Source organism: Bos javanicus, chromosome 9 (assembly GCF_032452875.1).
Source record: "Bos javanicus breed banteng chromosome 9, ARS-OSU_banteng_1.0, whole genome shotgun sequence".
Classification (NCBI taxonomy): domain Eukaryota; kingdom Metazoa; phylum Chordata; class Mammalia; order Artiodactyla; family Bovidae; genus Bos; species Bos javanicus.
This window is the reverse complement of record NC_083876.1, coordinates 28,009,466-28,023,722: the sequence shown is the minus strand read 5'-3', so window position 1 is coordinate 28,023,722 and position 14,257 is coordinate 28,009,466. Positions and strand designations below refer to the sequence as shown.

At 35.3% G+C, this 14,257-nt stretch overlaps 1 protein-coding gene across 50 annotated transcripts in view; it reads right to left on the bottom strand.

Moving 5' to 3' along the window:
* TRDN (triadin) overlaps positions 1–14,257 on the bottom strand; it is a 415,136-nt gene that overhangs the window by 123,423 nt on the left and 277,456 nt on the right. For all 50 annotated transcript variants that reach the window (XM_061427426.1, XM_061427397.1, XM_061427384.1 and 47 more), the window contains 5 exons: positions 13,355–13,384; positions 6,341–6,370; positions 5,650–5,667; positions 1,900–1,932; positions 1,752–1,778 (listed from right to left, as the gene is read on the bottom strand). In XM_061427426.1, the coding sequence (XP_061283410.1) occupies positions 1,752–1,778; positions 1,900–1,932; positions 5,650–5,667; positions 6,341–6,370; positions 13,355–13,384 (138 nt within the window). The remainder of the gene's footprint in view (positions 1–1,751; positions 1,779–1,899; positions 1,933–5,649; positions 5,668–6,340; positions 6,371–13,354; positions 13,385–14,257) is intronic.

Below are 14,257 nucleotides of genomic sequence, written 5' to 3'. Positions count from 1 at the left end.
AATTACTGCATTTTGTCAAATATTGGATAGTAATGTTTAGCTATTAAAACTCTTAAAACTGATTATACCTATCATCATTCTTCATGTCTCTCCATGTTTCTATTTCTCTGATGTATGCTCTAATTCAACTTTCTGCATATGTACACATGTAAGAATATATGTTATGGCCAAATGGTGGTAACATTACCTTGGAATACCTAATGTGGTGAAAGTGAGATTATTACATATAATAAATTATTTAAGAGTTATTCATGTTTATGTTTTTTCAAAAATATATTATCATATGTGATAATTTTTTTTTCATCCAATCAAACATTATCAAGTGCCCAAAATGTTCCTGACATTATAATAGGCACTGTGGGGATAAATATATAAAAAACGATCCTTATCTTCTAATTTCTATTTAAACTGGGAAATAGAAAAGGTAATATGATCATAAAAGTATGTTAAGTGTTTTTATATGGAAAATAAAATGATGCCATGGGAACTAGTTGGAGAATCACCTAAATGATTTGGGTTTGCTGAGGAAGTTTTACAAACCTGAAAGAAGAATAAGAAATGTGGTTTTGAATCTGACTTGCTATGGTTTGTGATACAGGTAGAAGTAATTTAGCTAGATTTGCTTGATTATTTACATAATATTGAAAATTTTTATTTTGTGCATGTGTGCTAAGTCACTTCATTTGGGTCCAACTCTGCGACCCTATGGGCTGCAGCCAGCTAGTCTCTCTGTCCATAGAATTTTCCAGGTAAGAATACTGGAGTGGGTTGTTGTACCTTCCTCCAGGGTTTTTTCCCAGCCCAAGGATCAAACCTGAGTCTCTTACATCTCCTGCATTGGCAGGCAGGTTCTTTACCACTAGTGCCACCTGGGAAACCCAATTTTTATTTTAATGTATCACTAATGTAAATGCTATTTCCATTTAAATATATTATGATGGGAGGAGTGACTAATGGACATTATATGAGGCTATGACTACCTACACATATACACACACAGATCATTAAATTTCCTTGATCAGGAAATACATTTATTTTCATTTGAAACAACAGGGCAAGTTAAATGCCTGGAAACTTTAAGAAAATCATTTGATATCTACAGGAACTGAATTCTTAGTTTTTGTTTGTTTGTATGTGCGTTTTTCTGCTTGTCTGATTCTCAATTTGTTTTTTTTTTTTTCCCTCATTCAAATGTAAATAGGTTGGAGACATAATCTACTTCTCTCACTGCAACTCCCCTACGTACTCAAGATGTGTCAGTAAAGAACATTTTGAATAGACAGAATATTTGCTAGAATTAAATATTTCACATTTAAAAACAAAGCAAGATCAGATGCACTTACAGGAAGGGTTTTGCTTTTATTTTTGTTTTTCACACTAGACTATAATGGGGCTTCTCATACACTGCATTGACAAATCCACTGGGGATGTTAGGAAGTTTCAGATTCTGATTCACAATCTCTGGAGCCAGAGATTCTGCATCTCTAACAATCTCTCAGGAGACCCTTACACTGCTGGTTCACAGAACACACGCTGAGTAGCAAGAATGTAACATATTACTCGGCTTCCATTTTCTTACATGGCCTTGACACTAACTCTATGTCCAGAGCTTGGAAAAATAACATCTCATAAGATGGAAGGATTTCCTGCCCTTTCCCCCTATCTTGGTCCTTACCCCCTGTCTGAGGCTGCAGCATTAATAAAGCCTGGACATCAGATAGAAAGACCCCTGCAGCCCCAGTCTGACTCACCTGACTGTTCCTTCTTTGGTGACTTTGCTGAATCAAACAAGAAAAGAAAAACAAAATTAACATTCCATGCTATTTGATGGCATTTTAGTATTTAATTGCAAATTAATATCTCAAAATTAAGAGGATGGAGGAATTTAAAAACAGTTACCTGGTTCCACGTGTTGTTCTTTCTTTTCCTGTTCTGAAATATAGTATTTTTGTTATTATTATTCCAATTTTATTTTCCAACTTAATTGTTCTAACACAAAGAAACATGCATGTACTAGTGCAGTATTGCACCAATAATAGCTGCCATGAAGACTAATATTGATGTATATTTAAAATAAGTTTTTCCATTTCTCAGTTTTTCCTCATAGAACAGCAATAAAGATGTTCTGAATATGAGAGGAATTAAAATTTTTCATGGATAAGAATCTAGAAAGATATCATAAGGTCTATAAAGGATGGAAAAAGTTTAAATTTTCTTACTGACTAGATCAATATGTGGAGAAGGCAATGGCAACCCCCTCTAGTACTCTTGTCTGGAAAATCCCATGGACGGAGGAGCCTGATAGGCTGCAGTCCACTGGGTCACAAAGAGTCGGACACGACTGAGCGACTTTCCTTTCACTTTTCACTTTCATGCATTGGAGAAGGAAATGGCGACCCACTCCAGTGTTCTTGCCTGGAGAACCTCAGGGACGGGGGAGCCTGGTGGGCTGCTGTCTATGGGGTCGCACAGAGTCAGACACGCCTGAAGTGACTTAGTAGCAGTAGCAGATCAATATGAAATAAATTTGGGATAAAAAGTAAGCAATAAGGATAATTGTTGCAGTTGCTTTAAATAATCCTCAGATAAGGACGAACAGACTTCTGAACTTTTTATTATAAGGTGAAATTTTCTTGCATTGAAAAGATATTTGTTTAGCTAAGACAAAGGCTTTGCTGAGGCAGATTTATGACACTCAAAATAGACTAAGAATTTTCAGGAATAAGCAAAACACACTTCCCTTGTTTTTAGGACAAATGCTTCTTACAGAGTCCTTTTCAGACAGTGTTTCTTTTTAAGAACCCACTTTTTCCAGTATTATATGAGACAAAGCATTATTCTGGCCTCAAGATTAAGGTGACATTTATGTTAAAATAAGCACTAATTTTATATGAAGTGCAGGTACTAATTTTATATGAAGTGCTATTATCTACATTTCTATTCTTACTTATTTTGCCTTGACAAGCTTGTCAAGTTAATTTAAACGATTGTCAAATGCTTTAACATAGACACATTTATATCTGATTTTTTAAAGAAAAAGAATGAGATTTCTTTGTTTTATTTGGTGCATATATTTTTGACACTAGAAGATGTTTATGCTGAAAGAGTTCTTAGAACTTTATTTAGAAACATAGAGTGTCATCGAACCTCCTAAGGTCATCATCTCATTGATCTCTCAGGTATACAGTTTTTTTTTTTTTTTTTACCAGGTTTGTAGTTGTGAGGGTATAATGAGCGATTTAGCCACTCCCAAGATAGCAGGCAGACAATAAAACAAATAAAACGGATGGCTTGACCAAGTGTTACAAGTCAAAAGGAAGAAGCACAGGTGACTTAGTTAAAATTAACAACACAATTAAGAACTTTACCAAAAATTGTCTGGAAAACATGGAGTAATTAAATGCATTGCTTAACTTATTGCTGAGCTGAACCACCAACTACAAAAATATTTCTAAGAAATTTCTAAAGTGATAACAATCAAAAAATACTGGAAGTAGATTTGGGTATGCATCAAAATCGATTACGAGCTGTCTGTGAGATTTCAAAGTTAAAATAAGGGTCTTCCAATCATATCAGAATATTATTCTGTAAGTAGAAAAACACCTGTGTTAATTTGGGATGATATGCAAGAAAAGGCTGTCAAACATTTATTATATGGGATAATTCAAGATGTAATTATTGAATTGTCTTAATAAATACAAAAAATTACCCTTATATCTACAGGGACTGTGAAATGATATTTACAACTGATTTTTAATTTTTTTTTACTTTTTATTTTGAAAAAAATATAGATCATTAGAATTGACAAAACTATACACAGGAAGGTCCCATGTACACTTCCCCCATTTCCTCTACCATGATTTGTATTAAACTGAAAAACAAAACAAAATAAATAACTAACAAGTTGTGGTTATAGCAAAATAAGAATATAGGATTGGAGAAGTATAACTGAATAAAGTAATCTTGAAGTAAAAAAATATGTTACTAAATCCAATAAATTCAACGATATGACAATAAGAACAACAAAAGCAGGTCCAGATGATAAACTAGAGCAAATAATGTATTTCGAGGAAAACTCTTTTTTCCTGTCCTTATTACTGTCCAAGTCACAACCCACAGAACTTCCCAAGGAGGGAGACAGTTGGGATCCTAAACAAATGTCTGGGAAGGCATGTTTATTTATCAAATATATCAATACTGTGAAGATTATCAAGGAGTCACAGTGTCTGTGGGAACTTTTGAATCATATAGATTGTAATAAAGTGAGTGCCTTAAGGTTACATAAATATGTTACTTAATACCATTTTTCAAATCTCCAGTTGTTCTCCATTTCCCTGCTGGTGAAGTGGTGTATAGAGTGTTTTCTATATCAGTGTGCCACTGCCCACCAGATGCTGTGCCCACACAGAAATCTAGGACTGAAGGATCACAAACTTCTCTGTAGATAGATTGCTCCCCCTGGCTGAGCTGCAGTACAATTTCATGACTCTCTTCACAGGACTTTCTAGAGCACTTTTATGACATGAGGAGTCTCAATGCCCTAAGTTTTGCCAGACCAGAGGGCACATAAATTTTTTTTTAATTGGTATATATTTTTAAACATGTTTTTAATTTCTCCTAGAATTCTTAAAGTACTACATACCTGGGAATTGATGGCTTTTAATGGCTAATTGAACAGGATTAAATTGATAATTTTTGTTTCTGTTTGTTCAACATACCCTATATCTTCAGAGAAGAGCATACATTTGCAAAAGACACAACCTCAAAGTATCAAGCTTTACTGAACTGTCGGCAAGCAAGCTTTAATAATATGTGTTAAACACTGGGTGCTGCCTAAGTTATGCATCCTAAACAAAGCAGTTTCACAGAGCTCATAGTGCTTGTAGGGAAAAAGAATCATTTTATGGACAAAATGTCATATACCATGCAAACACACCAAAATATTTATGGATTACAAGAAGAAAGAAAGCAGAAAAGAGACTGTAAATCTAGCCTGAAATAGAATTTCTCTTTTATTTTCAACTACAGAACTAACCAGATTACAGAGACTACATTTACACTAACATAATATAATACCCTTTTGGTTAATGGAACAAAGTTATATTTTTTGGTGATGACTGTGGATATTATCGGAGAAGGCAATGGCACCCCACTCCAGTACTCTTGCCTGGAAAATCCCATGGATGGAGGAGCCTAGAAGGCTGCAGTCCATGGGGTCGCTGAGGGTTGGACACGACTGAGCGACTCCATTTTCACTTTTCACTTTCATGCATTGGAGGAGGAAATGGCAACCCACTCCAGTGTTCTTGCCTGGAGAATCCCAGGGACGGGGGAGCCTCGTGGGCTGCCGTCTATGGGGTCGCACAGAGTCGGACATGACTGAAGTGTCTTAGCAGCAGTAGCAGCGGATATTATTAGATGACTGCATGAATTTGAACAGGACTCAAAGAAATTAGAGTGCCATGCTTTTCAGTTCACTCTGACCATCCCCTCCCTGGGTTGTATATTCTTTCATTCTGAAAAAAATAAAGAGTTCCCATGCATAAAACATTGAAAAGAAAGATTCAAAACCACAAGTTTAAGTATAACAGCAAGCCAATAGTTGTAGTAAATAGAAAAAAAATATATACTTTGCATGCATTTCCTTACTTTTTCCCTTGGGTAGTTCTGTTGAAAAAAATATAAATAGAAAACTGTTGCTCATGAAATTGTCAAAGATAAAATATACTCCCCCAACACACTGATTTGATTTTAATTTTTTAAATCCCTCCCCCCATTCTCTCCCCTTAAATTTCACAGTAAGTGTTGACCTGAGGTATTGTTGACTATTATAGGTGCTTCCATAAGTTGATTGTAAAGCATTATTTGACAATGGATCTAAGATGATACTGTTTAATCATTTAAAATAATTATATATTTTAGTCTTCTTTAAATACATGTGAACATATAAACACTCTGTACAAATAAACACATACAAACAAATACAGAAGACCCAGGTATACTTGCCACATAGTTTATGATTCTATTCAAGACTTAAATGATTCAGTTTTATTGATGCTGGTATATCCAAGATTAATTAAATTTATGCTTTCTAGCAAAATAAATGCTTGATACTGAACATAGCTCAATTTCTTGTCCAGCTAACATTTCTTTAAAAATAACTGCCAAATATTTTTCATAGAATTATTGTCAGTAAAGACTCAACTCTTTCTCTTTGTCTCTCATTATTTCTCTCTTTTTAATCCCATATATATTTTTTTCTTTCATGGGAATCCTTTAAAAAGGAATTCTGCTTGGGGTTCATTAAACATAAGACAGAAAAAGGAAATATTCCCAATACCTTCTGTAGGTGTTTTTGTTTTCTTGGAATCTGAAAACACAAATATAAATTATTGATAAAGCAGACAAGAAAAATCAGCAACTGATAAGTGCACATCAAAATGTCCATACACTCTGAAATCATTTTAAATGAAATGGATTGATTGCATGAGGTATTTCTAGAACATGGGGTTTAAAGATAAATTATTGTGTTTTTGAGAGGAGGATTATTAGGTTAAGGTCGGAAGTGAGAAACTAGAAACTTTAGATGCATAAAATATAGAAAACTATGAAGGAAGATATTCATACCTAATTTGCAAAGAAAGTACATTGTGTCTATCAAAGCTAATGACCTTTTAATAAAAAGTCAAATTGAGCAGATATACTATTTCAGTAGAGATTGTTTGGAATCCCTGATTTTAGTTGGCAATTTCCTCATTTGTTCAATCTATAGCAATCCAGGGGAAATGCACAGTACTCTCTTTGAACTGATATATCTCCAATAAAAACATGAAATGACTCCTATTATAATGAAAAGAAACAGGAGATAATGGCTCATGGGTTACTGATGAACACAAAATCTACTTAGTAATTGCTATGTAGTAATGTGCATTCAGTGATCAAAAGGCATCTCTTTAATTTTTAATCTTTTGGGTATTCAGCTTATATCTGAGAAATTTATTATTTCCAGTATTTATACCATGAAACTATCTGTTCCTATCACTTGAAATTAAAAACAAGTTTTTAAAAAAATGTTTATTTTAGGATTGTTGTTCAGTCGCTAAGTCATTTCCAACTCCTGTGACACCATGGACTGTAGCCCATCAGTCTCCTCTGTCCATGGGGTTCTCCAGGAAAGAATACTGGAGTGGGTGGCCAGTTCCTTCTCTATATTTTAGGATGGAGGCATCTTTCTTTTTTTTTTTTTGTTGGGATAGAGGCACTTTAACTTAGATTTTTGTTTAGAATATTTTATCCTATTTTTTCTTTTACCTCTTCTGTAACTTAGCTTTGGAATGCTCTGAATATTATTGAAAATAGAATAATAATAATGAACGATGAATTGGCACTTGCACAAGATAGGTAAACTGTTCTCTGGCTGACGATCATTTGGCTTAGAACCTACGCCAACAGATATTCACTAACATTTGGCTAGTTAATGGATTTGTGTGCTTTTTGGTGACACAGACAGACTATGATTATATTTACAAATGGACCTAAAATGACTGAAGATGACAGTGAGTAGGAGACTGTTCACAAAAGGCAGTTAGATGGTCAACTGAATTGTTTTATGAGAAAATGATAATCAGCAACAGAAATAGTGTGGTGAAAATAATAACAATTCCATAGAAGTAGAAAGATGAAAACACATTTTAGGAGAGCAACTTGGGAAAAAAAAGATCTAGAAAGTGATTAAAATGAGCATGCTTTCTGAAGCAATAATTTCACTTATAGATTTCCAAGGAGAAAAATGCAAACCTATCTCATAGAAAGATGCTTTGTTTCTGACATTGTTTTATACCTCTAAATAATGGGAGTATTAATCAGTACCCTCCATGTAGTAGGAGAATGGTTCAGGGGATTCATAGTATATACACATAATTGAAAACTACAGTCATTAAAATGATGTTTTGCAACTTCTTTCTGAATTTCTATTTTTTTCTGTAAGAGGGTTATATTTCATGTATAGGAGAAAAACAAACCTTATTTTTAAGCAACATATCCTTGAAACTATACACTTATTTATTGAGTAAATATTTATTAAACACCACTGTGCTTAGCATCGTTAGTAAAAAGAACTTCTGACTAAATTTTTCTTAATACCTGCCACCTCACCCTCAAAAAACAATCTTTTTCTTGCTATTCAGTTTCTCACCAGGAAGTATAATAAAGTGGGTGAGATTTGTGATCTAAAACAAATGTGCTCTGCAAGCAATTTCTCATTCATTTCCTTCAGGAGTAAATACCCTAATTATGTAAGCAGGTAATTCAAATACTAGAAAAATATTTCATAAACAACTCCATACAAGAATGCAATAAATGCCATTTGTCATTTTACTCCTATTTAGCTATAATGTCACTTCTATTTGGAGACATATTCTCATATTACAACAACAATTCTCATATTACATGGGCTGGAAGTGTGAAGTGAACAGTTCAATGGCCCACACAAGTTATTAATTAGTTTGGCTCTAGTATACTGGAATAGGATTTATCCCTGAGAGGTCCTGTGATTCTCACTGAGCAATCTTTTGAGCCCAGAGTACAGCCTAATGCAAACCACTGAAAGATTATGGTGGGCACATGTCATTCAGAACTGCAATTGAAGATGAAGCCGGGGAAGAAAGGTAGAACAGACAGAGGATAAAATGGGCTTATTAGAACTGGATTATTTTCAATCCCTCTGTTTTTAAACTAGATGCTGGCACGGGGTAGGGGTGAAAAGCTTAATACAATATGGGTAAGTCTAGAATTCCCGTTGTTTTTAATCTACTGTTCTTTCCTCTGGTAGTAAGAATAGATAAAATATTGTGTGTACTAAGTCACTTCACTCGTGTCCAACTCTTTCAACCCTGTGGACTGTGTAGCCTGCCAGCCTCCTCTGTCCATGGGCTTCTCCAGGTAAGAATACAGGGGTGAGATGCCATGCCCTCCTCCCGGGGATCTTCCTGACCCAGGAATCTAACATACATGTCTTATGTCTTCTGCATTGGCAGGTGGGTTATTTACCACCAGTGTCACCTGGGAAGCCCCGATAAAATACTGTATTAGCTATCAATTGTTCTGTAATAAAAGAAAGAAAAGGATATGAACTCCAGGGTCAGGTAATGTATATCACTTGTTGAAACAGAGAAAATATTTCACAAAGTAGAAGTGTAAAAAATAACAAGTCATGCTATTTTTGATTTAACTGGATCAATCTAATTTACTGATCTAATCAAGTTGGTCTTTAAAAAATTCAATATATTTGCTGTGAGAACTGGGAGCTATAGTGAAATGTACTTAAAATGTCATCATAATTACAAGTCTCTTCGTTAGGAGTCAACAGAGCAGCAGATTTATATAAGTAAATACCTGAGCAACCAAAAATACAATGCTTGAAACTAGAAGATCACATACTGACCCTGAAGAGCCATTAGTACCAGGCCTCAATACTCATGTTACTAAACTTCATTATGATCTCTCAGCATCCTGCTGAGATGGCTTAAAATATTATAAAGACTTACTTGCTGAATATATCTCCCTATAGGCCATCTGCCCAATAATCTGAACAACAATCTTCTATTAAGAACATAGAGGCCCACAGCAGCTGTGATTTAAAGGCAGTGATGTATTTGCAATCTGTTCATCACTCATTCAACTTTAGCTGTGTATCAGGTATGCTCTATTATGTTCATAATGATGCCAGAGAATAATGAAATTCCAATTGGAATTAAAGGGAAAAATTAACTCTCTGATAGGCTAATAAACCAGGTAATGAAGTATACCATTTGTGAGTGTGTGTATATGGAACTTGCCAATTGACATCCTTATTCAATTACAATATCAGAGACTTTGCATTGTTTTTTAGCATGACTCCTCTCCAAATTTCAATGATAAAGTCCTAGAACTTAGGACCAATTCTCACATGGGTTTAACTCTATTCAGTTTTGCCCTAATTACAGTAAATAATAAATCTTATCTGGCTAGTTCTCAATGGAGTTGTATCCTTCAAAACATAACCTGTGTTGAAACAGGTTTTCCAGCCCCTAGAATTTCATCAATGAAGCTGGCGTTAGATGAATGAGATCAATCTAGATCTGCTAGTACATCTCAAGTAGCAGCTAGAGACAATATACGCTTAAGACAAAATTGTTAATGTGTGTGTGATCAGTCATGTCCAAATCTGTGATCGTATGGACTGTAGTCCATCAGGCTCCTCTGTCCAAGGAATTTTCCTGGCAAGAATACTGGAGCAGGTTGCAATTTCCTACTCCAGGAGATCTTTCTGACCTGGAGATCAGACTCACATCTCTTGTATCTCCTGCATTGGCAGGTGGATTCTTTACCCCTGTGCCATTTGGGAAGCCCCATATTGTTAATAATTGACTAGTAAATTCCTAGACCTAAAAAGCTCAGTGTAATATAACTCCTACATTCAAAAAGCTAAGATCATGGCATCTGGTCCCATCACTTCATGGCAAATAGATGGGGAAACAATGGAAACAGTGACAGACTTTATTTTGGGGGGCTCCAAAATCACTGCAGATGGTGACTACAGCCATGAAATTAAAAGATGCTTGCTCTTTGGAAGAAAAGCTATGACAAACATATTAAAAAGAAGAGGTATTACTTTGCCAACAAAGGTCCATATAGTCAAAGCTGTGGTTTTTCCAGTAGTCATGTATGGATGTGAGAGTTGGACAATAAGGAAAGCTGAGTGCCGAAGAATTGATGCTTTTGAACTGTGGTGTTGGAGAAGATTCTTGAGAGTCCCTTGGACTACAAGGAGATCCAACCAGTCCATCCTAAAGGAAATCAGTACTGAATATTCATTGGAAGGACTGATGCTAAAGCTGAAATTCCAATACTTTGGCCACCTGATGCAAAGAATGGATTCATTGGAAAAGACTCTGACGCTGGGAAAGACTGAAGGTAGGAGGAGAAGGGGACGACACAGGATAAGATGGTTGGATGGCATCACTGACTCGATGGACATGAGTTTGAGCAAGCTCCAAGAGTTGGTGATGAACAGGGAAGCCTGGCATGCTGCAGTCCATGGGGTTTCAAAGAGTTGGACAGGACTGAGTGACTGAACTAAATATAACTCCCAATTGAAAAAAAAAGTCCTTCCTTGTCTGCATTGTGAAAATTTGAGTGCCTGCTCATATTTCTTGTGGCTATAATATTTATCTTAAGATTCCTAGATATTAATGATTCATAATAAATATCTGTTGAGCAATGTACAAACTAAGGAAATGTGTTAGTCCCTGTAGGGGATAAAAGTGAATAAGAGATGGTCCCTTTAATCAAAGTCTTAAAGTCAATTAGAATAGAATGAAAATGAGGCAAAGAATAAGAAGTACAATGAGCATAAGGTAAATAATATTAAGGAGGTACACATAAACTCTGAAGGAGGACTATAAATGAAAGAGAAAAAATATTTCATTGGGAGGATCAAACATTCCAGAGCAAAGAGAATTTAACTCTGAAGGAGGACTATAAATGAAAGAGAAAAAATATTTCATTGGGAGGATCAAATATTCCAGAGCAAAGAGAATTTATCTTGAGCCCTAAAAACACTGAGTATTCATAGAAGGAAAAGGCAAGGGCAAGATCTATTATGATAATAGCAAGAACAATAGCAGCACATTGTATCTGTATTTGAAAGTGGTTTGCTATAGATAAAATGCATAATACTTAAAGGAAGAACGTGGTGAGAGTGCAGGACATAGGCTCCACCACGGTGCCCTGGCAACTTTTGTTCTAGGTATGCATGCCATTCAGGCAAAAGTCTGAACCACAGCTAATCCTGAGTCTGGCAGGATGCCTTGTGTCCTTCTAGAACGTAAGGGGATGAGCCTCTGAGGACTTGCTATGAGACCATTTTCCTTGTGCCTCTCTGTTCTACTGCCTGTCAAAGCTGTGTCAGGACCTACTATCTCTTTTTTCTTGTAAGATCTCTTAATACACACCACAACATTCATCATATAAATCATATAATTTCTAGAATGCGCTGAAATATTTCCCATGTATATGTATACTGACTTCTATGCCTTGATAATAAGTACATTAATATGTATTAGTTGACTTTATTATGATACTATGTAATAGTAATAACCAACTAAAACAGTTTCTCCTCAGATCTATTGACTCTTAGATTCTGGTTTAACAGAAGTAGAATGTGACCCCCCTCCCCAAGCTCTTATATGTAAAATTCTGATACAACTAAATTTAAAATATAACACTTTTCTTATTTTTCTCAGATCAGATGAACACTAATTAGAAAATAACTGTCATTTTCAAAGTCAGAAGTGATTGCTTATCTCTACATGCGACTTTTCACTGAGAAAATAAGCCTAGATGAACAGGGGTGATATCTAGAAATCCTGTCTAATAGTCAGGATGTGCATTAGAAACATCTCTAAATAGAATCACAGAGATTTAGAGAGCCTTAACAGTCTTCTCAGCTTGAATAAAGTTTAGACAGTGTCCTTCTTGACTACAGGCCCCTGACCTCCCTTTTATCAGAGCATTTACTTTAGAAAATTGTAAATTCTTTCTCTGTCCCTTTGAAACATAAATCTTTTACAACCAGAAATACCTTTTTCAAGATCTGTAAGATATCACTTTGGAATATAATCATCTAAGGGGATGCATAGTCTTATATACCAGTCAATGAGGAAGGGTAGGAGCCTAATTTCCCAGGGAACAATTAGGAAATCTAAAGGGCCTCATCACATTGACCAGCTCCTACCCCAAGTAGGAGTTGAGAGTTAAAGTTGAGAGTTCAATTTCTCCTGTAAACACACTTGACCCCTTTGCAGCAGTCTTGAATAAAGTCTTCCTTGCCCATTTAAGTCCATCAGGTGCAGTCTCTCTTTGGCAACAGAGAATAAATGACTCCATATCAGGACATCCTGACAAAGGGAGGTGGAATGCAAGGGATGGATTATGACTTATTTGCAACTTAATAGAACAAAGTAACATCAATCGCTTGTCAGTGTCACAGATATAAGTAGTTGCTATGAGAAAATTGGTCTATATTTTACATATTTTTGACGTTTAATAAAATTTCTAATGAAATAGAAGGCCCAAGATTTTGAGAGATGGTGTTTCACCCCCTACATATTGAGAAATATTAGATTAAAATTACTGTTTAAAAAAGTGGTTCACCCTTTAGTGGGAGGAGATGTAGAAAAAAACACAATCACACAAAATATATGCACATAATAGATCCAAAGTAAACACAGACAAGCTGGCAGTCAAACTTCCACTCTGACTTTTGGTAACTCGTTCACATAAAAAGCATAAAGGAACTCTGTATAAAACATACCTTCCTTCTTTTCCTCTTTTTTAGTAGGTGCTGAAATAAGGGAAAGAAAATAGCATTAAAACATATTAAATAACTATTCTTCAGAAAACTGGGAACATGCGAATGTAGTGCATGTATTCATAAATTTAGTGGTTATCAGTGAACAAACTAACTCATCCAAATTTGAAAATAAGAAAGTAAGTTGAAAATAATATTCATATGAAGTTTTTTTTTAATTCAGATATAAACACAGAACAAAAAGAATAAAAATATGCTGTTACACAGACAAGTAGTTAAAATAATGTGTTTAGCATAATTCCATTTTAGGTTTGAAATTGTTATATCTGAGCAAATCACAATCACTTCTAAAATAAAAGGACTGAAAGTCGCTCAGTCATGTCCGACTCTTTGAGACCCCACTGACTGTATAGTTCCCAGAATTCTCTGGGCCAGAATACTGGAGTGGATAGCCTTTCCCTTCTCCAGGGGATCTGCCCAACCCAGGGATCAAACCCAGGTCTCCCACATTGCGGGTGGATTCTTTACCAGCTGAGCCACAAGGGAAGCCTGAGAATACTGGAGTGGGTAGCCTTTCCCTTCTCCAACGGATATTCCCGACCCAGGAATCAAACCGGGGTCTCCTGCACTGCAGGCGGATTCTTTACCAACTGATCTATGAACTAGATCTATGCAAAAATAATGGAATATATAAATTACTTGTGCCTAGTTACTGAAGAATTACATACCGGTTTATTATACATAGTTATAATACCTGTATAAAATGTATCATTTCTGAAAGAGTTACTAAAAATTCCACCCTCCTTTTAGCAAATGTATACCATCATTTACAAATAGAAAAGGCATAGCACACTTTAATTACCTTTGAATCTTGACTTCCTCTGTGGTGGAATTCACCTAACCCTA